Below are 25,076 nucleotides of genomic sequence, written 5' to 3'. Positions count from 1 at the left end.
TAAATGTCCTATGGCAAAATACACCAATGTAAAGCCTGAAACATTTGACTGACTGTTAATTTGAGTTATTCCCCTTTAATAGTGAATTTCATTGGTGGTATATAGAGGTTGAATGCTAACCTGATAGGTACAACATTTGGATATAAACTATTTGCAGCTAAGCTTCTCCACAGAAGCATTGAGAGCAGAGAGCACTGATAACATGTGGGTTGTGAGTCTGTTTGTTGTGTCCTGGTAGGGTGATGTGTCATCTTGCTACTTACTTTATAGTACATGTACCTAAATTAGAACATTGAATTTCAGTTTCTGTCTTTTAGGTACTGTGGATTCATTTATTTTCGTGGGTATCAATTTTCGAGGATTAACGAAAACTTACATATTCGTGGATATTTGATTTTGTGGTTTTGCCACTCTGTATACAAAGCCTATTGAACATATGATATTCGTTGAACATTTGAATTCGTGGTTTACCTGTACCCACGAAACCCACGAAAATTGGTATCCAACGAATAATAATTAATCTATAGTAGTTGAAAGCAGGGTTGATATTCATATCACATAAACATGTTCTAATCTATGAACCTGTTGAATACTAAAGAACTACTTCTATTTTGGAATAATAGCATAAAATCCAGAAAGATTGCACCTCAAACATTTTAGTTATTGAAATGTTTGAAAATGTTCAGAAATTTAATAGTCTCTTCTGGTACCCTTTATAAACTCAGGAGGTGAAAAGGTTCAGTTTTTGTTGTCTTCTTCTTTCATTTCATTAGTTTTTGTTTTGCTTTATTTAAAAGACACTTACAGTAAGTTAATTTGGTAATTTATTTTCTTTGAAACTTTTCTTTAAAGTTAGCCATTTTCAAAATGTTCAATTCAAGCCATTGTTAGTTTAAAAGGAGACATATTAAAAGAAGACTTTAAAATTTCGTCATTTATGAAATTAAATGAATAAGCCTTATCATAAATATACCTTTCAGTAGTGGGACTAATGAACTGTGAAATGGTTGTTTGCTTTCAATGAAAAAATAAATAAGAAATTGATGAAAGAGATAATAAATACAGAAGGCAGAGAATCTTTTGAGGGTAATGTAAATTTTTCATTGGTTGTATTTTATTTACGTCAATATATTATTGTCAATGCAGAATAATTGTTTTTAATTATTTAGGAAAGTGGGGTTGGGTTGGGGGTGGGGGAGGCATTGTGTCTTTAGGGGATTTAACCATATGTTACATGTATTGAAAAGCATGGTAAATGCAAGGTTTTCAATTTCATTTATTTTATCACCTTAGTGTAAATATCCATAAAAGATGTATCTGGAAAAAAAATTAGAGAATTTAATTAAATTTTTATCAGATAAAAATTATAATAAAACAACTTTCCTACTGGGTTAACATGAGGACAATGCAATATTTCAAATTTATTTATAAATTATGAGGTAAAACATAACATGGATTAATTTATTCTTCTTAGTTGTGAAACCAATGAACAGTGAAATCATTGTTTACTTTCAATACTGAAAACAACTATTAATAAAATATTGATTATAGAAATTAAATACTAAAGGATGCATGATAGCTGAATAGAGCTGTCAAGGTAGATGTAAGCATGACAGAAGCTGTTTGTTTTTAGCATCAATACCCTTGCTACTAATAAAAAAAGGAACTAAAAATATTGAAAAAATTAGGGTTATTATTTGTTTTAATCAGATGAGAACAAGATACACCAGTTTGCTTCTGGGAATTATAATGAAATATTAAATGCCTTTATTTCTAGTTAATATAATTAAATATTAAAGCTACTTTAGATGGAAGTGTGACTAATAAACCATGAAATGATTGTTTACTTTGAATAAAGAAAATAAACAAAATCTTGATTAAAGGGATAGTAAATACCTGTGGATGGATATTGTGGTAAACAGTAACATGTTAGAAGTTGTTTTGTAATGTCAAATTCTGTGTAATTCTATAAGTAGCCAGTAAAGTTATATATACGGTTTAAAATTTTATAATTATTGTCATATGATTATTTTTTTTTATAAAGTTTTACAAAAGAGATGTAAATATAACTTTAAAATACATAAGAATTTATTATCACTCTTTAATTATTTTTAAAGACTTAAAAACACTGATTAAAAAAAAAAACAGGTTTAAAAGGTTAGCATCCTGGTCTTTAAAACAGGTTTGAAGTTTTTATATGAATCTATTAGCATTTGGTCTTAATTAAACCCAGGAACTACATAAAAAGTGTGATTAGCATTTAATGTTAGTTATATTAACAGCAGGTTAAACATGTATTATCCAGAGACAACTACTGGAAGGTGCCAAAGTTTCCCAGAGGACCTGCCAGGAATTAATGCCCAGTGTTAATTACTTTTGTTTATTATTTTCATAATTATTTAGCTAGTCAAGGATTTTATTATATACATGTACACAGTGAATACCGGTCATGTGTTAACCTGTTCCTGACATCTTATGAATATCCTATTGTATTTGTGCAGGAAATTTACACTTTAACTTTTTAAGGATAAAAGTATGTATTGACGAAAAATTCTTAAATTCATAGTTAACAAGGTGTAAATTTTTATAACTATGTGGTAAGACCAAAAGGTGTGCTTGGATCTGTGCCAAAACAGTTGCTGGTATCCGAAAGACAAATTTGCATTTCTGTATTCAGGTACACAAATCTTTTCCTTAAGGACAATATTTAAAATGATTTCGGAATAGCTGAACTAAAAGTAATAATTTGAATCCATTCTCTAATTTAAAAGGCATGATTACCCTAGAATTTAAATGTTTCTTTATCTTTATTTTCACTTGCATTTTGATTATTAATCCCGTTAGATTTTCCCTACCAGCTATTTTATTGGTGATATTCAATAATCGTGTTCGAACATGATTTTCAATATAGAAATTATGTCCATTTATAGGTAAATGGTATTTACACCTTGTCAATGACCGTATTGAATGATTTTAAAGTGAATATATCTAAACTACTGGATGTAAAAACATTTGCCAAACGTAAGTAAACGGGATGAAAAGAGTTTTGATGAATGTTTAACATGTCAAATATTTTACCATTATGAAATAATCCTGTCGTGTTATGACTGAATTTTATTTATTATTTACATCAATATATTTACATATATTGAAATATATTTGTCACACAATCATTTGTTAACTGTTAGTCTACCTGTAAAATGCACATGTTTGAAAATACAGGTAAATGATTTATGTCTGATAACTTCATTATTGCACATAACACTGTTTTGGCGGTATGTATTTAATTATAAGTATTTGCATGTAAGCATAAACCGTTAAATATTGTGTAATTTTAATTTGTAACGATTTTTAAAATTAGAACATGTGTTTTTATATTGAATTTTAAGCTGATTACATTCGTTATTTTCAAAATATTGAGACCTTATACCATTCAATGAATTACTGGGGTATACACATTGGCATTTGATAAGCTTCATGGTTGCTAGTTTACTATTTAAACGAACTGTTCATGCACTAATTATACAATTGTGTGAAACAATTTAGCATGTTTAGCCTAGATATTTTATTTATGATTGCATTCACAGGAGTTAGAAACATGTTAGACTGACAACACACAAAGAAAGATGGAGAGACGACACTCAGGCTCCCTCTCCTCCCTTTCGGGGGCCACGCCACCAGGCACCCCCAGGACTTCTACAGATGGGAAACCAAAGGGGGCAGGGATACAGATGCAAATCCAGCAACTAGCAAGTAAGTCTTAAATATATGTATATTTTGAAGGTGCAGTTAAAATTTATTTAAAACTTATGTCAACTTCTGTATACTTTCTTTGGACGTTCTCCAAATTGGTGAATGCTGACTAAACTGATGAGATATTTTCTGTGTAAAATTAAATGCCGATATCTTCATATATGTAGATAGAATTTTATTCAAAATATCTTTGAAGGGAAATATTAAATCAAGATTGTGCATGTTGTTGTGTAAAGATCTGTAAAGGTTCAAAATATATTTGGTTTGCTTTGTCGCAAGACTATCAGAGGTTAAATATGTCTTTTGTTTACTAATCTCCAATGTTCAGGCTTTTGTAAATAAAGTATATAATATATATCTCTAGCCTGGTACCCCCATATCCAAGTTTCTAAGTACGTTCATGATTCGATGTCACATCTAAATCTTTATAATATTGGATTAATTTCATACTTTCAACTTTGAATAGAAATAGAAAAATGATTACTAAGCCCAGCTGCTTAACTTGAAAAAAAAACATGTTATGAATTCAATGTATTCAAACTGATCTACAGAACTGACTAGGAATTATAAGAAAGCTTAATTGAACGTTTAGCAGGACAATTTTCTGATTGAATATTGTACTAATTGATTATTATATGAAAAGAGCAATTTCATCAAATTCCATTCTAAAGTGTGTTGTATAATGTTTGTCATAACTACCTGAGATATTAATTAGTTTTCACCTGAAATGCATCAGGTATTGAGTAACATAGATCAGTTTGATCAATGTAATGAATAATTGATCTGTTTAGAATAAACTGTCAGCAAATATTTGTGTCATTGGACTTACAAGTTTAAGTTGACATCGTTACGGTTGCAAATTTTGTTAGTTTCTCTTTGAGAAAAACATTATTTTTGATATCGAGATTTCTTGGTCTAGCAAGTTTATGTTGACATCATTAAAGTTACAAATTTTGTTGGTTTCTTCTGAGAATACTTGTATTTTCGATATCAAGATCTTAAGTGCACCTCCATAAAAATTCTTGATGCCTTTTCACACATGTTTAAAAGCTTTGATGTCCTATAACTTGAATCAGTCTAGGATTATAGTTGGAAGAAGTTTGTAGCTACTGAAGTGCTTAAAGGTTTTTATGGGCTGTACATATATGTCAGATTTGGAAATAGGAAGCTAACATTCATGTCGTCTCCTCGTCTTATTTTTGGTAAAAGTTTGTTACTTGCCTCTGAAGCACTGAAAAGTTTTTATGGGATATACATGTATGTTTTGAAAATTGAAAGCTCATAACATTCTTGTCATCTGCTAGTCGTTTTTTTGAAAAAAATTGTAACTCTCTTCTGAATTTGTGAATGTTTTCTATGGGATATACATGTATGTTTTGAAAGTAAAAAGCTGACATTGTTGACGTCTGCTGTTGTTCTACTGTTTAATGAAGTAATCGTCTGCATTTCTACTTCCTTTGTTTTAAATTATTGATAAAATAAATTGTATTTAAAATTTACAACTCAGTTGCATGTTTCTTATTAAAGTTAGAGAGAAAAAATCTTTTTCATCGATTTCTGCTTCGAATTGCAGTCTCATATTATGATTGGGTAATCATTATTGAATATTTATATTCTTTGATCAATTAACCCAACAAGATGTATTACAACATGGGGGTGTTATCAGCAAATCTCAAGAATTATTTATCGATTATTCATAATCTCTTTGATACAACAGTTTACTTGTTCTTTACCGTTCCTCATATACCGAGGAACAATCTACCATGGCCTGATATGCCATAATAAAACACTTCAATGGTGTTTTCCAAACAAACATATTGGAATTTTGTTAATAATTATATTTCAATACTCAAAATAAAAAAACTGTTAAATATATTCAATGATATTTTATTTGAGTAAAAGAAAGATTTCACATACTATGGTTTAGAAATTTTGGAAGAGAGATGTACTTCATCTCTACCTAGTTTTACAAAATTTTCATAATACATGTAGGGTTTTGTTTAGAGGTTATTCAGTACTAGAGAATAAATTTCATTCATCCATTGATATACATCCCTTGTATTCCACTAAAACTGGGTCTAAATTTTATTGGTAGAATTTAAAGGGAGGTTGTAAGATTTATTCATTGATGTCGTAATTTACGGAAAAATGCCTTTACTACTGTATTTTTAAATCATGAAAACTATGAATCTGTCTACACTTCCTAATAAGGCGAATTATGCACGAACATTCCCTATAATGTAGATGTTGGGTAAATGTCAAAAGGACAACTACCTAGTAAAACATTTTACCAAAAGACATCCAGAATTCAATCCAAAGTATGTTGTTAACATTAAGCCAGTTTTGAGATTGTAATGCCACTGCCTCAAGGTGAAGAGGACAATAGGTGTTAACCTTTTCTGTCCTTCTGTTTGTCCCAATTTTGTTTGAAAAAGCAAGCTGGAACCGGGGCATTCATGTTCTCAGACACATTCTTCTTTTATTTTGCTAATGAATGTGTTTGGCTGGTTGACCTAAAGTCATTTGGCATAAATAACCCATGAATTTTGTACTCTGACATTAACATTTTGGCATTGGTAATGTTCTTGAAAATGTGGGGGTGTGAAGACATCTAAAGGTATCTAAAAAAACTCTCAAGCTGTAAATTGCCACAATTTAAAAAGAAGTGATAAAACTAAAGATCTGTCTGACATGGACACTCAAATTCCCCAAAAATTCAAAGTAAAATACTATTTGTAACTAATTGCTGTTCCTCATCATAACAGTTGCAGATAGTGCTAAATATTTGCCAATTCAGTGTCGTCTGCAAATAATAAACTGTATACTTTGAATATTATTGCTTCAAGTGAAAGTGTGTTTAATGTATTGTTTAATTCTTGCTATATTGACATATTTCATTTGAAGTACATACTAGGATTAATTACATATGTCCTTTGAAGGTCTGTTCAGGTATTGGTGTTAAGCGGTGTTTTGTTTATGAGAATTTGACCATTCAGATATAAAATGGTCATATTATTTTTATGTATCAGAAATGTTTAATCTTTAAAAGGATTATATTTGCATAGCAGGTCCCAGCTTAAGTAGACTTACAAGTAAATATAAAATGCATATTATGTAAATGTAGGTCTCTACTTTGAAATAAAAACAAGTCCCAGAATAGGTACATATTTGCCCCCAGAAATGAAATACCTGTTATACAAAACTGGTACATAACATGTATAGTTTTTCCAATAATACAACTGAAAGGAAGACATGAATTTTCATATAGATGCAGAAAGATTGAAATAGAGTAACAGATCCTGTTTTCATGCTTCGCTTTCAGTTTTAAATTTGTTCATTTTAAGCTCTACATATGTGCCGGTACTTACACATCCTTGGCTGTCAATTATTTTTGGTTTGATCTTTCATGATGAAAATTAATCTTCAAAAGTGCTGCGAAAGCATAATTTATAAAGTGTTATTTTCATTTTAAAGCAGGATCTGCATTTATAATCCTATTATATCAGATGGAACACATGTTTTTGTATCAATTGCACATGCACTCATGCAGTCAAGTGATAGTTTACCAACTTGTTATCCCAAAAAAATGAAAAAAGACCCAATTCATTATATATATATAAAACTGCTCAATTGGTTATGCAGGTGTTAATTTTTCTTTGAAAAGTTTTCACAAAACTCTCAAATTATTAGAATACCATAAGTTTCTAAGTCTTTTGACAAATTTTGACAACTTTTGACACATTTTTGCATACACTTAAGCACTACAAAAAATTCTATATGCATTTTCTAAAGCATCAGATCTGCTGCATGAAAGAAATATTTGATATTTTCGTATCATTGATGATTGAATAGATTACATTTATAATTTTGTTCAACAGAACATTGTGACCAGAACATGAAAAAGTGGGAATGCCGGCCAGAATGAAAGTATGGTTAGCATGGTTATATTTCTTTCTAGTTTTACTGTTTAGTTGTTGGTTTTTGTTTTGTTTGTTAGGAGTTTATAGATATAAAAATAATAGAGGTGTAGCATGATAGAGATGTTTATGCCCTGGTAAACAGCTTACCCTTATAATGATTAACATTAATCATTGGTGAAAGTGAAAGTAAAAGTACATATAACTTTATTGAGGAAAAGTAAACCTTATATATAATATTACAAAATTACTCATAAAAAACTTTTTGTTCAATCTGGTTTAAAACAGATTTTAATAATAGTAGTTATACAATACTGGTATTATATTTTTTGTGAGAGAGTCATTTGTTCAAACTTTGAATGAAGGTTTTCTTTTTTCATATTGTGTACTTGCATAGTCATAAGTGCATTATAAGTATGTAAAATTGTACAATACAGTTATTTAAAATTACTCAAGTACTTACATCGGAGGAAGAAAGTTACGTAAGAGACTTTATTAGGACACTTAGGCAGGATATCATTTCAACTTTATCTGTGCAAAATTATATAACACACAAGTTTTAATTAAGTATGGTGCAGTGGTTATATTCCCCCATTTCCATATTGAATTCACATGCCTGGTCTAGATTGTGGAGAAGGTCTAATGTTGTTTCTATATCCTATCAAGATTAAGGCCGGAAGTTCAAATCCTGTTCCTAGCCTAGTGCACAAACTTTTTTTACCTTGATTGACTAGGATTGCTTTTTGTCGAGCCTTCGACTTTAGTCGAAAAGCGAGACTAAGCGATCCTACATTCCCTCGTCAGCGGCGGCGGCGTCCACAAATATTCACTCTGTGGTTAAAGTTTTTGAAAATTTAATAACTTTCTTAAACTATACTGGATTTCTACCAAACTTGGACAGAACTTGCTTATGATCATAAGATAGTATCTAGAAAGGAAATTTTGTTAATATTTGGTACCTGTGTATCTGTATTTTACTTAGATTTTCTTCCAGTTAACATTACATACAGTCTGCAGTTAAAGTTTTTAAAACATTTATTCGATTCATAAACTATCCTGAAATTTTTACCAAACTTGGACAGAAGCTTCTTACAATCAAAAGATAGTATCAAGAGGAATATTTTTATTGATTGTTTTCCTCATTTTTGTTGAGCCTGGGAGTTACAGCAAAAGTAGGCGAGACACTGGGTTCCACGGAACCCTTACAAATTTTTTTTCTGTGAAGATCAAGCTTTACTTTAAATAATCCTCCATCTATATTATTTTACTATTATAGCCAAGAGTGGTGAAGGTGGCATTAATCACCCATAATCAATCTAAAGTTGTATTGGAAATTGATAAATATCTGTTTTATGCCCCACCTATGATAGTAGAGGGGCATTATTTTTTTTGGTCTATGTGTCTGTTCGTCTGTCTGTCTGTCCGTCCGTCCGCCTGTCCGTCGTACCGTTCGTCCATCTGTCCCGCTTCAGGTTAAAGTTTTTGGTCAAGGTAGATTTTGATGAAGTTGAAGTCCAATCAACTTGAAACTTAGTATACATGTGCCCTATGATATGATCTTTCTAATTTTAATGCCAAATTAGAGAATTTATTCCAATTTCACGGTCCACTAAACATATAAAATGATAGTGGGAGTAGGGCATCCGTGTACTGTGGACACATTCTTGTTTGGATAAACTTTTATTTTTGGTGGATGCTTTATCCTGAAGCAAGGAAGTAGTAGATTGGGATGATTATTTTGAAATGTCAAACTGGTGTTTATTTTAAACAACAGTTCTCTTTGAATTAATTAAAATTTTAGTTACTCTTTATGTGAAGTATACTGTCCATATTTTAGTTAAACAGATCATTTTAGCTTTTGAAATTAATTGAATCAGTTTCATATATAATAATTGTCTTTTTGCCTTAGTAAGTTATTTGGTCCTAAAGTTTCAGAAATGTCTTTGATCAGTTTTAGCGCCAAAGGAATTTTCATATGTCTATCTTGGGAAAATCAGTGTATACTGAATGGTTTGTGTGACAGGACAAGAGGCAAACTTTATATTAAATTTTTATGGGAAAGATATAAACTTGTTTATAGATATGGATTGGTATATTTTAACTTTTATAACATAATAAAGTTTGATTACCTGTGTGGTTATAAGTGTCTTATGCCTCAATACCAAATACTTGAGAAAGTTTTCTGGACAATGAATAATGATTTTATTCCGTACATGTATGATATTAACCTTATATATTGTAGGTATTTGATACTGAAAAGGTTTTGAAAAAATAAACAAATATATGTCATATGCAGTAAAATGCTTCTTATAGGATTTGAATTGTTTGATATTGGGTTGTCCGTTATGGTAAAAAATATGACCATGTAGGTTATGAACCTTATATATTATAGGTATTTGATACTGAAAACATTTTTGAAAAATCAACAAATACAAGACATACACGATAAAATGCTTCTTATAGGATTTGGATTTGTTTGTCTGTTACAATAAAAAAAATTATGACAGTGTATGGTATGAACCTTATATATGAAAGGTATTTTATACTGAAAATCTTTTCAAAAAATAAACAAATGTATTTCATATACAGTAAAATGCTTCTTATAGGATTTGATATGTTTGTTTTTGGTTTGTCCGTTACGATAAAAAAAATATGTAGGTGAATGATTTGAGCTTTATATACTACAGGTCCATTGTATTTGATAATAAAACTTAAAAAATATTAATCTAATATATTATTATAAAGGTATTTGATACAGAAAATTTCTTTGAAAAATCAACAAAAATATGTCATACCGTACACGATAAAATGCTTCTTATATAGGATTTGAATTGTTTGATAAAAAATTCAAAGGATAGGATTTGTTAGATATTGGTTTGTCCGTGACAATAAAAAATATGTCTGGTATGTCAACACTGATATCGATATATTAGAGAACATAAATGTATAAGCCTCTTCAGCTAAAGCGATCACGTCTTGACCCTTTGAAGGATTAGGTGAACATTTGTTAGTTAAATCATGCACACAACTGAATTCATTTGTGTACAATGTTGTTGTGTCTTGTTATAAATTCAATTGAACGTTTAGATTATGTTAAAAAGGGGGTAGGAGGTTTTGAGGTTAATGTTGCATCAGTTTGAATGAATACTTTTGTTGAGTAAAAGTCTGTGAGACAGTAACCTGATACATAAAATTAGAGAACAAAATGTTCAGGTCAACATACATTGATCTTTGATAAGCATTTGTTGAAACCATATCCCTAAATAGGATGGGTTTAGAACCCTTAGGAGGTACATTTACCCTTGGTTTGGGTCAACTTAATTTTGTAGCACCATACCTTCCCCCTTTATTTCAAACAAAAGAAATAATGAAATTGACAACAAAAAGCTGTGTAGTAAGAGCACTCAATAATAGTTATATAATTGATGACAAAAACTCAGCTTCGATTAAAAATTGCAGCCAAAATGTACGTTTTTGGTTCATAGAGGAAAATTGAAATGTCAGCTGAAGCCTATTGGCATACATGTACCTGATTTTCTTGATGCTAGTAAGCTAATGTCTGGTGGCGCTACACAGAATACATGATTCACAGATCAACTTTTCCAAGGTTAAATGATATGTAAATTTGCAAAGAATAAAATATCAAAACACACAGCAAAATGCAAACTATTGAAAGCTAAAGAATTTGATACTGTGTGTAAAAATACAAGTGAAATTCCTACTTCCTAAAGGTTTTTTTCTTATATATTTGAAAGGAATTTAGCTGTGACCTCACGCAAATTATATTTTTTAATATGACCGATTTATTTCATTGAAATTTAATGATGCACAATGATGCACGATGTTATCAAGATAGCACTTGATTTCGATACATTCATATTTTTGAAATACTTTTATATAAATAATTCTTTGGGTTGATATGTAAACTTATTATAAAACTATGACGAAATTTGATCGTGTAATATAGTGTTAATAATTTTAAACTTCAAATAAAGGTGACATTCAAAACCCAATTATTGTATCTGATTTTTATCGATATTTGTTATTGACTAGATAAAATGAACCAGTTTATTTAGTTTATTTTTTCAAGGGCTTTAATAATTACCTATTTGAAGAAGTTTAAAATATTCAATGAGATATTGAAGCCTGTTAAATTTTTGTCAATTATAAGTTATTATTTTGTTTTTGAGCAGAAAAGTTTCGATGAATGGGTTAATTATGTTTAAGTCTTACTAAATGTTTCAATGAAAATATACCACTTGGTGGGCAATTATGATAAAATGGCTTAATTTTACGCAATAAAAATTCGATATTAAACAGATAAGTAGAAAAGAAATATTCCAAGGTATCCTTAAGGAATCGCTTGCAGACGATCAAATCAACATAGAATACCATGAAGTTTTTCAAATTTTGTTTTGCTGGATCCTTTTAAAGCTTACGATTTTATATTTTGTTTTGCTCATTGTTGATGTCTTTTTTCATCGCCAGGATGTGTTTACATCCTTGTTCTTTGGTGTCGGGGATGCATTTTTGTCCAATCGGAAAACATACCACATTTCCTTATGTTTACATAGCTATTATACATGTAGATTGTTATTTACAGAATATTGTTTAAACTGCAGGAGTTTTGTAGGAGTGTGAAGACTTCAGATTTTAAGGAGCATGTTTGTTTACTTGTACTTAAATTCATTTAAAAAGTGTATTTAATGTTTTATGGTTGCCTTTCCTTAGTCTGGTTCAATGTATAGAAGCTAAAACTGTTGTCTTTTCTAATGCCCTAGCCCCCAGTCGAATGTTTTAAAGGAGACTGATTGTCCTGGCTTCTAGCTCACTCTGTCTCTTCACTAAATGGGAATAATATTTTTGTGGAAAATTCAAACATCTTTTTTCTAAATACATGTATGACCATTTTACTTTCATTATTTTGCAATCGGTAATATCCAGGAATACTCAATCCCTCCATTTTTTACAAAATACAATCAAAAGCTTATTCAATTCTTTGAAAGAACCAATAGACTCCACTATCTAAGGTCTAAAAAATGTATAAACATGTCATTAAAAGAAAACTCCTACATTATAGGTTTACTGAGTTTGATTAAATGCATGGACGATATTCTATTACCATTACATTCTTGAATATAGACAAGCTATTGTTCTTGACCAAAGTAGGTTCTATTGTACTGGCTTAAAAATAATTCTGAGTTCATTATTTCTTTTTTGGCAAGTCACATGGTTTCTTGCAAACAGACGACAGTTTGTTCAATGGACTGTAAAAGTGAAAGCTTCTCTGTTTATATAACCATAAAATTCACGATATAATCTTATTTCTAATTGAATATGATGGTACGGTAAAATGATCTTCTTCCTAATTGAATATAATAGTAGGGTTTTTACCGTTACACTTTTGTATTATTCATATTATGCAGACAAATTTAACGACTTTTACTTCATGCAGCTATAACATTTTTAAATTGAATTAAACCACACCAGGAAAAACATTAATATTTGTATACTTTAGATTTGAATAGGTATTTAAACAAAATGCAAACTGACAAGCTATTGAGATGTCAGGCCATCATGTACGACGATATAGCCCCAAACCTGTCCCGACAAGTTCGTTTTTTAGAGGGAAATCGTACTTAATCCTATCTAAATATCGTAAACCTTCATGTTGGTCCAATTATCTGTTAAATTAATACTATACAATTACAAATCAACCAAGTCAAGTATTTTTACGTAAGGGGGGGATTTGATTCAAAGGAAATGTTTTTGATCCATATGCAGTTTCTCAAGTCAAATTCCACACTGACCTATTTTTGATTACGCCAACTGAAAATTAAATACTAATATATATATGATATAAGTGATATTTAAATTTAAATTCTTTAAATTGTGTCAGATTATGTAGATAAAGGTTATAAAAGGTATACAATTCAAAGTATTAAGACTTTAACTTATTGTATTGGCTAAGGGAGATAACTCTGTCTGCCTTACAACACAAGATATTAAAATAACTGATATTGGCATAAGAAAATGAATGAACTCAATCTTGTAAATATTGCATATAATCATTTTTTGTTCAAAAGAATATAATTGAAATTTATCATGCATTCCTTAAAAGTTCTAATGAATTCACAAATTGATTAATTGAATTTATTAACTTTGAAATTATTTTACTAAAAACAAACTTGTCAAAATACTATAAATAGACCATCCTCAAAAATCTTAAAAAGATACTTGAATAATGCTATCATGCTGTAGATAAATTTGCGTTATAATAGTAAAAAGTTACAATTGTAAAAAAACAGTCAATGCTACTTTTATTTCCAGTGTTTTTAATTTGCATGTAAAATAGAAGTCAGTCACCTAGCTTACTTGCACTTTCATATGAAGTAAGGTGAAAAAAGAGATATTTTGATTAATTTTTAATTGACAGGAAACATGAACTCAGAAAACTTTTTATTGTTGCAATTAAAATGAAGTTTTGAATGAATTATTTATGTCTTTAAGCATGACTATTGACAATATTTTTATTGCCAATATTGGGGTGACTGAATTAAAATTCCTGTAGATAAGAAAATATAAATAAGGTTAATTATTGATTGCATACTTAGGTAACCAGATTGAAATGTAACATTACAATTGATTAGCAGTTTGTCACATTTCAACTGTCAGGTGTGAACCAATACAGGTAAAAATCAAAAGATCAATAGTTACAAATGTCTTTTTCAATGACCCATAGCCCAGGTCACAATTGAAAATTCAAATCATGTATACAAATAGCTTATCTGACAAAAATATGTAAATTACAAATTGGTTTAGAATTCCATCAGAAATATTGAAAACCTATAGTCTCAAAAATAAAATTGTTTTTAAATTGTATAGTGTGACTCGGTATTTATGACCAAATATAGAAGTACCGACTGCTGATAAATCAAAATGACATTTTGGATGTGTACCAACTTTTATATATGAATAACGGGACTAGTGTTTATATTAAATTATAGTTGTTGGGCTGGAAGAGATTGAAATATGTGTTTACTTTCTTTTTATCTTCTTTTTAAATGACAGTAGAGGCTGTATCAATTCTAACCTTTGGTGCAGTATTTTCTTTATTAGTAAATACCAGATAAAATTCTACAATTAAAAGAAGATGCAAAATTAAAAGAATTACACATATATTAGGAATCATATGTTTATTGTAAAACAATAATAATATTGATAAATTTAGAAATTGTTTAAAAAAAACAAGGTTACATCACCCTTACGCAAGTTGACCTTTTAGATTGATGACTTTTCTTTTAAGGTCCCTTTTGGTTGTTTAGCTGATCATCATCACATATTCCAAGTACTTATGTATACATCATTGCCTTTCAGGTTTTTTTTTGGTATTGAAGCTCAAGCTCAAAAGCTCTTAAAGGCACACAGTTTTAAAGTGTTATTTTCATGTAAAAAAAATAAAATCAGGCGTTCCAACCCCAAACTGTGTTTATGTTGACATTTGGTAAATCTAATCTGATTCAAACAATCACCTGAACAAATTTACAGATTTCAAATTAGCTCCTGATAATATTTGCATTGTGCTTAGTCTGTTTGCAGGAAAGTTTTTAAACAATGTGTAAATCATAAATGCTGTTACATTTATACAACAACAAAGCACTAATAATGATACAAAGTTTTGGTGGGGTTAATATTGCTCAGTCTTTAGTTTTCTGTTTTGTTTTTTTTGCAGACTTAATGTCTATGTTGCTATTTTGTATTTTGCCTTGGTGATGTCAAATTGTTTTCTGCCTCTCTTTAAGTAAAGCAATGCAAAGGAAAGGTTTTGAAAAGTCACCTGTAGAGTACTGGTAGTATTTTATACACCTTACAGAAACATTGAAGCCTTCCATTAGGACTAGTTCTAAGTTCAAACCCACAATAGGAAGTTTCAAGTTTACCACTTTCTAAAAAAGCTTTGTTACTAGAAAGAAGGATTTTTGATTTTTCTATTATAAATTCATGTTTAGAGGTTGTCATTATAGTAGGGACAAATTTAAATATTTGAAATAAGGAAATGGGGAAATAATGCTTCTTGTTCCTCTCACTGTTATGATAATTCACTCCATTAATTGCCATGGAAAATGTAACTGTACATTAAAATTTTATGCCAAAAAAATAAAGCATAAGTATAAGTTAAGAAAAAAATGCATGGCACGAGAATTTACTCTTGTATGTTATTGAGTCTATTTAAATAAGGTACATAAATTTGACAAATTATCTATTTGTTTTCACTCTCCTTTGATGTAAAGTTGTCAAGATCAAGAGCTTTGTGTCCCTACATTAATGGACTGTTATATAAAACTTGAGTTTCTTAACGTGAAATTGATAAAACGTTGTATGAATGAGTACCACGGTATACTTAATTATTTAATTCTTTGTTTGAAATCACGTTTTAATATCGATATAATTCCCTTAATACATTTATTAGAGGCTCTCAGTCTTTTTTTAATATTTAATCTCATTTGGTGCTAATTTATATTCATTTGATTCCGATACATTCTCATCACGGTTGATGCTCGAAAAGAATTTCATTTGAATGCGTAGCCTGAACTTTTAACATTGGGAATTATTTACATGTCAATAAACGATGTTGTGTGCTTAAAGATTGAAAAGTAGTAAAATCTTACTTATTGAATCGCACCTATTGAGGAAAATGCCCCATTTAAAACTTTCCGATCGATTTTTCAAGGGATATACTCATGTAGGTAAAGATAAAGAAACCAGGTGAAAGTAAATAACTTTTCGTGTATTTGTTTATTGTAAACAAGTCGAAGTGTCCAAACAAAATGTGAAGATGAAATGATTGAGTTAAAATTAGATAGTTTTTCCATTAACGGCTAGGGACCAATTATCACTTCCGCGATCTTCTTCTGTATTGGATTGGCACAGGAATATTCTAAGATGAGGATGACCATTTCTGCACTACTAGTCAATGGTCAGGTCAACCAATATTGGATGCCATTAACATTTGGATGTTATTAGGCATTAAACACCTCGGACAATGGGATGAGCCTTTAAACTAGTTCAATATAAGACCTTTTATAAAACAAAAATCACTATACTGAAGAAGACAACACTTACAATGTGACAATAAATTAAACTATGGGTAGATGAAATGGTCGAACTTGTTTGCTGGCATGGACGCTATTTTCGAAGTTCTGATATTTACGCAATTCAAAATTATGAAGGTAAGACTGTTTTTCAATCGTAAACCTACCCCATGTAATTGCATCTTTTGTTGTTTTACAATGAACATTAATTATTGATTGGATGATAAAGACAAAGTGTCGGGTACATGCAATAATTATTGATTAACCATTGAGCATTTTGTTTCTACCCAGAAATTCAGGATTTCAAAGCTTCAAATTAATCTTGTAAACAGAACACCCTAGAGAGAATATTATAACATAGGACACTGGGTTTATGGAAATTAGAGGCTTAAAATTAAAACAAACTGGCCCAAAAAAATTAATCCAATTTGAAAGTCTTTAATTCTTGACGACTTCTACTAGGGTAGTAATCTGACCACTAAAGACTTTAATCTTATGTCCAGCTGGCAGGTGTATGAGGTGTATAGATGAGAACAGAAATTGGAGAAAAGCATGATTAATGTAGAAAAATCAAAGATTAAAATCAGGGATGTTGTGGGTGATTTAGGAGGGGCAGCATCTTGCACATGAACATATATGTGATAAACTTGCACATAAACATATGTGTTAAACTTGCACTATCAGTTATTTTCCCATGATGTGAATGAGAAAAAATCCCTTTTGCAAGCACAAACTAGCCTAAAGTTGCCGAGGGAAAAGCAGACCTCTTCATGAAGCTATATATATATACTAGCCTATGATTTCTATCAATTAACCAAGCTTATATTTAGAATTATATAAGTACATATAGCCATGTATTTCTTGCTAGAGGTAATCTTGGCACCAATTAAGAATACTTAATGAAAGGGTGGGTTCCACGATATGTCAAGAGGTAAACAGATATAAGAAGTAAAAACTATTACACTTGTGATGGGCGGGTAATGAGGTACTACTGCTATTGCTTGTTAAAAAGATAATAGTGTCAGAAGTTAATGTTACACTCATTGCATCATTTTCAATTGTATGTTACAACAACAAACAACAGTACACACAACATGAAAGCTATGTTCAAATCAGGAAAGGGAATCTCAAAAGAAGCACCTAAAATATGTTTTGACAGCATTATCCATGGGCTGTAAATGTTATTTTTCTGGTGAAGTTTGAATAAAAATTAAGATAGGAGAAGATATTAAATTATTAAAAGGCTTTCACACAGAGCAGTTTTTATTGTGCCATGGAAGAAAACATTCTTTAGATTCTTATAATGATAAGTTGGTTACTGGACTGTAGATAATAAACCTTTGTGATAACTCATGGAGTGTAAGGCATAACATAGCATGTCCCAGAAGTACTTCTTTTAAGGTAGCCTGGGATTTCGGCCTTTCTAGCACCATGATTGTACAAAAACTCAGAATTCAACCAATCAAAATACCGTATTTGGTTTTCGAGCACAAATTTTTTGAAAGTTTTATGACCAAGGACCCTGACACACTGCTTGCTAACACTGTCAGTAATAATACAACAAGGTATAAGATTTGGCCAGGATGCTAGGCTACTCTAAAGTTTCGTTTTTTTGGGGTTCTTTAAGTGGTCTCTGATTCATATGTGTTCTAATCAATAGGACTTATTATGTAATTGTAAGAAATCGGCAGCATTTACATTTTCTGAAAATGAGTACCTAACAAGCAACCAAGTTATTTTCAAACAAATCTGAATGATTGTCAAAATTTATTTTCCAAAATTAAGACCATTTTAATCCTGGTATATACATCATAAACGTTTTAATTCAATTTGAAAAGTTCATTTGGTAGAAAACTGTTACTATCATTTGGTGTTGCCGTGTGAGAGGTATGACTGACTGAAGAAATAAATGGGAATATTATTTACCATGCAGTGAATGAATTGTAATTTTATTGAAATGAACTTCAGGGGGTATAAAGCATAAATTGTGTAGAATCTTGATGATGTTTTCGCTATAAATCACCATGGTCGTTTATGTCGGATCTTAATGAAGTGAATGAAACAAAAAAGTGATTACTGCAAAATTCGGTTTGATTTGTGTTCTGATAAATGTACCGTTAATTCCCATAACAAAAGCAGTTATATGTAACCAAATTGAAGTTTTATTGACTTTTGATGATGTTTATGATAATTACCCCTGAAAGGATCAAAATGGGGAACTGAGTCAACAGTAGATAGAGATTAATTATAGCGATTTCAGAAAAATCTGCATACAGTTCTATGTATCCTATATCAGAATGCAAGTTCTAAGCATTGCAATACTCACCAAGCTACATTATATTTGATTTTAATATTTGAAATTAATAAGAGAACATTTGTCGTACATCTCATTGAGATTGTAACCCATGAGTTTAGCATTAAAAGAAAACACCTTCAATATTTAAGCAGGGTCGCATAGAAATCAACCTTTAATTTGCAAATAGATATATATCTGCCATTATCAATGCATCTGTTATGCATTAATTTATATAGGATAGATAAAATCATTATGCAAAGTCTGTAACCGTTTAGAAATTAAGTTGATATAAGAACCCTTCAAAACAAACCAAAATTCATCTTTATATTGTATTTGAATGTACCAAAACAAATCAAAGTCTTACACATGTACATGCATACATGCATTTGCATTAAAAGATGATTTTTATTCAACGCAGCTCATATTATTAATGCGGCATGTGCAAGTACCTAAACTTGTAGAAAGAAATTCTTGATATCCCTCCTCTATTGTCTTTATGTTACTATTTTTGTTTTTCATAAAAGACATGGTTCTAGAGAAGTACCGGTATTTTTTTAAAACTGGTAGATGATTATTATTTTCTGATTTTTATGAATTTCATGTGAATATGGTTGAAACATGAATTTATGTGTTAATGTGTTATAGGCTTCTATGCTAAATTTGTCAAAATCATGAAACAAAGACCCCCTCCCCCCCCCCCCCCCCCCCAAAAAAAAAAAAAAAGAACAAAAAAAGAACAAAACATTTTACTCAACGATAGAAAGTGGTCCCTATGAGATTAGGCAATAGTCAAGATTATTTTGATTTACATACCAGTAGTCAATATATTAGTTTCAAACTCTTTTGATCAAGATTTTAGGTAAAGAATTTTATATATGATAATATATTTTATAGAGAAAAGGTTAACCTTCTCCTTGGACATGTCTGAAAAACAGCAGTAAAACGGTATAAATCACTATATTGCTGAACAAACATATACTTATATCCAACCTTTTACGGTTTACTTCAATAAAAAGTAAACAAAGAAGTTGATTATAGTCTTACTTTCTAATAAAATGGCTACTTGTTAATATTATTTCAGTCTGACACAAAGTAAATATGTATACGTAAGAAACTTGATTTTTCCTTGGATAACAAATCTAAATTAAAATGTTTAATTGCATGAGCCATATTATTGTTAGCATAGTAAATTGATTTGAAAAATTCAAGAAATAACAGGACACTTTGATTTTGTATTTGTTTGAGGCATTTAAGTCTTTAATTTCAATCTATTTCATATGATAAGATCAGTTTCAATTTAATAAATATTGGAGGTCTTTTAATTGTTTGGGAATTGAATTACTCAAAGGAAAAGAAAAAAAAGGGGGGGGGGGCAAAGTCCACTGTAGAATCTTTAGATTTGCTGTGTAATTTTTCAGCACAGATATAATATTAAGTAAGAAGGGACCTTCATATGACAAATTTATTATTCCCCAAAATAATACAGCAATTGTATTTGAGTTTTACTTAGTTTGTTTCATCATCATCTAGTGAAACTATTACATTCAAATTAAAACTGAAACAGAGTATGCAATTAACAACTTACAAAGAGCTTAAAAAGTATTTAAATACAAGGAAAAGAAGCTTTGCATTCAGACAGTTGACCTACAGAACTGATGTTGGAAATAGACTGCCATTCCCTAGTTCAGTTAGGAAACGTATAGTAAAATTAAGACAAATATGTTTGCATTTTTGTAAATTCACTTGTCATTGTAGCTAAATTTATCAAGTCTTAATCAGTAATTTGTTGTCCATATTCTTGTTTTCATTGCTTTTATATGGTAATACCATGGAAATTAGTATTGATGAGGGAGAACAGGGGATATGTTGTGCTAGGGTTTAATTATTAAATTCTATTTTTTTTTAAAATAGGGAGAGGGGTGATGGTGCTGTTAAACTGTTTATAGCTATATATAATGCAAATACAAATAATCATTTCAAACCTAAAATAAATTTGTCTCATCAGGATTCAAACTTTCTCGAAGGGTTACCTTTGTCCTCCCCTCTTGGGACCCTCATTGATGGGTATCAATGAAAGATGCCATACTAAGTTATGGAGGGGATATTAATGAAGGGATCTGTGATGTTTCAAACTATAGAAGTAATTAATATTCCACTTGTCATCCAGCCAATGGAATACAATTAATACCCTGGACTCTAGCTAAATTTTTATAGAATTCTATATTGATTTTCTCACTGTTTGTCTGTAGTGGAATGCCCAAATGTCCAGTTAATTATTTGACAAAGAACAATAAAATATGGATGGTGACACATAGTACAAAATTATATTCTCATTTGATTGGATCTCTTTTAAATGAACAATTTATTTGTTTTCATGGGAAACTGTTTATGTGAGTTTAGGGAAGGGGGATGTATTTTCATGAATATTTGGTTTCATGGTTTAATAAAACTTTGTGTGCACACTTCCAAAAATTACTTATTTTTCTGATTCTGAAAGAAAAATAAGTTATCCCATAAAAAAGATTGATCTTTCAGAAACATTCACTATTTTTCCATAATTGTTTGTGACTTTTATTTTACAAATCAAGAATTTTCAAATTAAAAAAAATGAAAAAGTTGCATTAAAAAATGCAATACAATGAACTTAAATCAGAGCTTGATTAAGGGATATTTAATTTCCTTATTTATAAACTATTTATAAATTCAGCAAGTGAATGAACACATTGAGTTTTATAACTGTTATTGTCAAGAGTTATCTTTCTTTACTTTCATTCTTATAAGAAAAATACCACCATAGTATATAAAAAAAAAATGGCTAGAAAACAATGAATTATTTTTTCAAAACTTTTAAGCTGCCACACTCCTAGACTTAAGGCAGAAATGTTTTTGATAGAAGTTCATGAGGTGTTCACCTGGGTTTTTTTTTATGAATGCAGCTTCACTTTCAGTCTAATTCATGATACTACTCATCTTTTTCTTTAGATTAAAAAACTTGTCATGTATTTTAAATTTTTGACATTAAAGAAGTCTAGTTAAAATAGTTAATTTGAATAAAACTCTTTTGCTAATAAAATTTCACCTAAAGTAAGACAAAATAAAACTAGTCTAGGTCTCCATTTGAATAAATACAATGTTGAAAAATGTTTCTTTTTTGTTGTGAAAATTATTCTTTTGATGTTCTTTAATTGTCTGAATTGTACACTTCAAACTAAGTATATCAATACTTTTGTTCCTAATGTATTCTACACAAGTTTGGCCTGATTTTATGCAATTTTAATGGACTTTACATAAAGTCTGAACTAAATTTTAAAGCCAGCTGAGGTTTTGGTGGGAAAAACGTTTACCTATGTATTGATAAATAAAATATAGGGATATTAAATTTATTTCAAACACAAAGTATTTTATTATAGTTTTGATATAAGATACTTATACAGAATATTAATCATGAATTCAGCAGGAATCTTTTTCATATTGACAGATTTCATAAAACATCTACCTGGCATGCATCCTTGATAGGAATTAATTTATTCAATAAATAGATTTTCATACAAATCTGTATTTCTTATATAAATGACCTAAAATAATTTGTCCTTTGACTCAGGAGAATTTATGATCTGGTTCAGTCATTATATATAAACTGTTACTGTTTTAAGATCAGCCTACACACCCTTCCTGCTGCAAACAACAACTCTCGCTTCTGCAATATCATTGATTTTTCTATCAATGAAACATACACAAGTCGTATATTTCTAATTTACGTATATTTCTAATTTATGTGATATATACACTTAGAATATTTTAGACACTCTATATTCAATAAGTATGCAAATGACATTGATAATGGTATTTTAATTGAGGGTAAATTAAATGTGAAGTTATAATTATTGGAGTGTAAATTTCTTACTAGAAATCTATTGAAAAGTTACGAGTGATTGAATTTATCAGTAAAACATTCCATTCATGAAGTGAAATTATACACTGGCAACAGAAGAGATGTTTTATGAAATCAAAATTTTCTAAGGATAAGTAAATTGTATTATTAAAGGGACAGTTAAATGACTTAGAATTGCATCACGGAAAAGAGATTGTGCCAATTTTGTTAAATTTAATGTGCAAATCTTGTGAGATTTTGTGTCTATGAATTTACAGGTGAAATATTTGATCTCCGAAGATAGATAAGTAGCTTTCGGAGATTCACCTGAGGGATTAAATATCAAATATGAAAGTCGGGTAGATGTTTAAACATTTTAGAAAACATTATGTTCATTGAACCAATCAGAACTGTGATAACATATTTACCTATAGCATTGTCTATTGTCAATGGTTCCAGATGTTTGAATGGCGGGTAAATCCTCTCCGGAATATTGATCACTTGGACAATTTTTACCTGTGTCAGTGTCTTCAGCACTGTCAGGGTGTGTGTGTCTGTGAGGATTAAGCACTTCTAACCCCGGACCCGTGGAACATCTAGGAGGGGGGATCTCCTAAATGTATCCACAGGGACTGGAAAAAAGTGTAAATTTTTTGTTAATGATTTTGATTTTTTCGCTTATGGATAATTATACTGAGGATATGATTTGAGGAAAAATATTGTTTCGTGGAGGGGCTATATACACTGGTACAGAAAAAAAAGATGGCCCAATCTAATATGAATTTGACTTATCAAACACGAGTGTTTGCAGAGAGAGTACTTTCTCTAAAAGGTAAGATAAAGTGAAAGTAATGATAAAGATATAGTTTTAATTTGATTTGTAGTTGTAAAGTGAAAGTAGACTTGTGCAAAAAACATTGTCATCATAATGTGCATGCATATTTTTCAATTATAAGTAACTATAAAAAGTTATGTAAATAAGATATGATAAAAAATCAAATTAGGGTGCTGAATATCTTAGCTTTTGAAATTAAAACTATCTTTTGAAAAAAAATGTCTTTCTATGAATAGCATAGAAAGTATCCATGTATAGTAAAAGTGAAAACACGCTTTTAGGTGCTTTCCATGAAATTAGTGAAGGTAGAATTCAAGATATTTTGCACATAAGTTTCATTTCAAATAATTATTTCCATGAAAAGTGACAGTAAACAAATCTCATTTCATATTTTTGTATCATCTGTCTTATTTCTTTTATTTTCTGGCAGAGAGTTGATTTTAATGGGCATTACTTTGACACGAAGCCAATACCCTTGACTTTTACATGTCAGTTTATATTCAAAGAAATCTATGTTTTCTGTAACAGCAATTTTCTCTCCTACTGTTTATGATCATATTTACAAAGAAAACGAGGTACTTTTCAGGTACAAACAAGTTTTCGTTTGATCGCTGATAAATATAATTATTAAAACTTCTAATAAAATTTCCTATCATAGTCTTAGATCAACAATTATGTCACGCATAAATGATGTTTGCTTAAATTCTATTTGAAAGTTTTGATGTTTGTTTACCTTTTGCTTAAAGTATGGCTTATAGCGGATTTAGCATGTCCTTGAATTATTTGAAGTTTGGGATTTAGCATGTCGTTGAATTATTTAAAGTTTCGAAATTACAAGAAAGCTGATCTGTAAATTTAATTAGTATTTTTGACTATATACGTCAGATACCGTAGATATTGAAAAAAGTGTTGCTATGTTACACTGTTGTAATCTATTATTAATGTTGATGAGTTTTGCAGAAATAAATCAGTGGTTCAATTGAAATAAAAGAAGGGTGGAGTGTAGTGTTGAAAAATGTATTTTTACTTGGGTAAAAAAAAAACTGGGCGATTATAGTTGTTAACAAATAAAGTGATGCAGGGGCGGATCCAGCCATTTTAAAAAGGGGGGTTCCTAACTTAGGACAAAGGGGGGAGGGGGGGGGGGGGTACCCAACTACCTCTCCCCATTCAACTGCATTGATGGTCCCAAAAAAGGGGGTTCCAACCCCGGAACCCCCCTCTGGATCCACGCCTGTGATGGGTTTATCTACCTCTCCTTCCGAAACAGCAAAGAAAGGACAAATTTATCTATTCACTTTTATGTTAGCTA

At 30.1% G+C, this 25,076-nt stretch overlaps 1 protein-coding gene across 1 annotated transcript in view; it reads left to right on the top strand.

The window, feature by feature from the left end:
• LOC134710836 (muscle-specific protein 300 kDa-like) overlaps positions 1-25,076 on the top strand; it is a 109,980-nt gene that overhangs the window by 1,177 nt on the left and 83,727 nt on the right. Inside the window, exon 2 of the mRNA XM_063571239.1 lies at positions 3,588-3,753. Within this exon, the coding sequence (XP_063427309.1) occupies positions 3,627-3,753 (127 nt within the window). The 5' untranslated portion in view covers positions 3,588-3,626. The remainder of the gene's footprint in view (positions 1-3,587; positions 3,754-25,076) is intronic.

Source organism: Mytilus trossulus, chromosome 3, assembly GCF_036588685.1.
Source record: "Mytilus trossulus isolate FHL-02 chromosome 3, PNRI_Mtr1.1.1.hap1, whole genome shotgun sequence".
Classification (NCBI taxonomy): domain Eukaryota; kingdom Metazoa; phylum Mollusca; class Bivalvia; order Mytilida; family Mytilidae; genus Mytilus; species Mytilus trossulus.
This window is presented reverse-complemented; position numbering and strand designations above follow the sequence as displayed.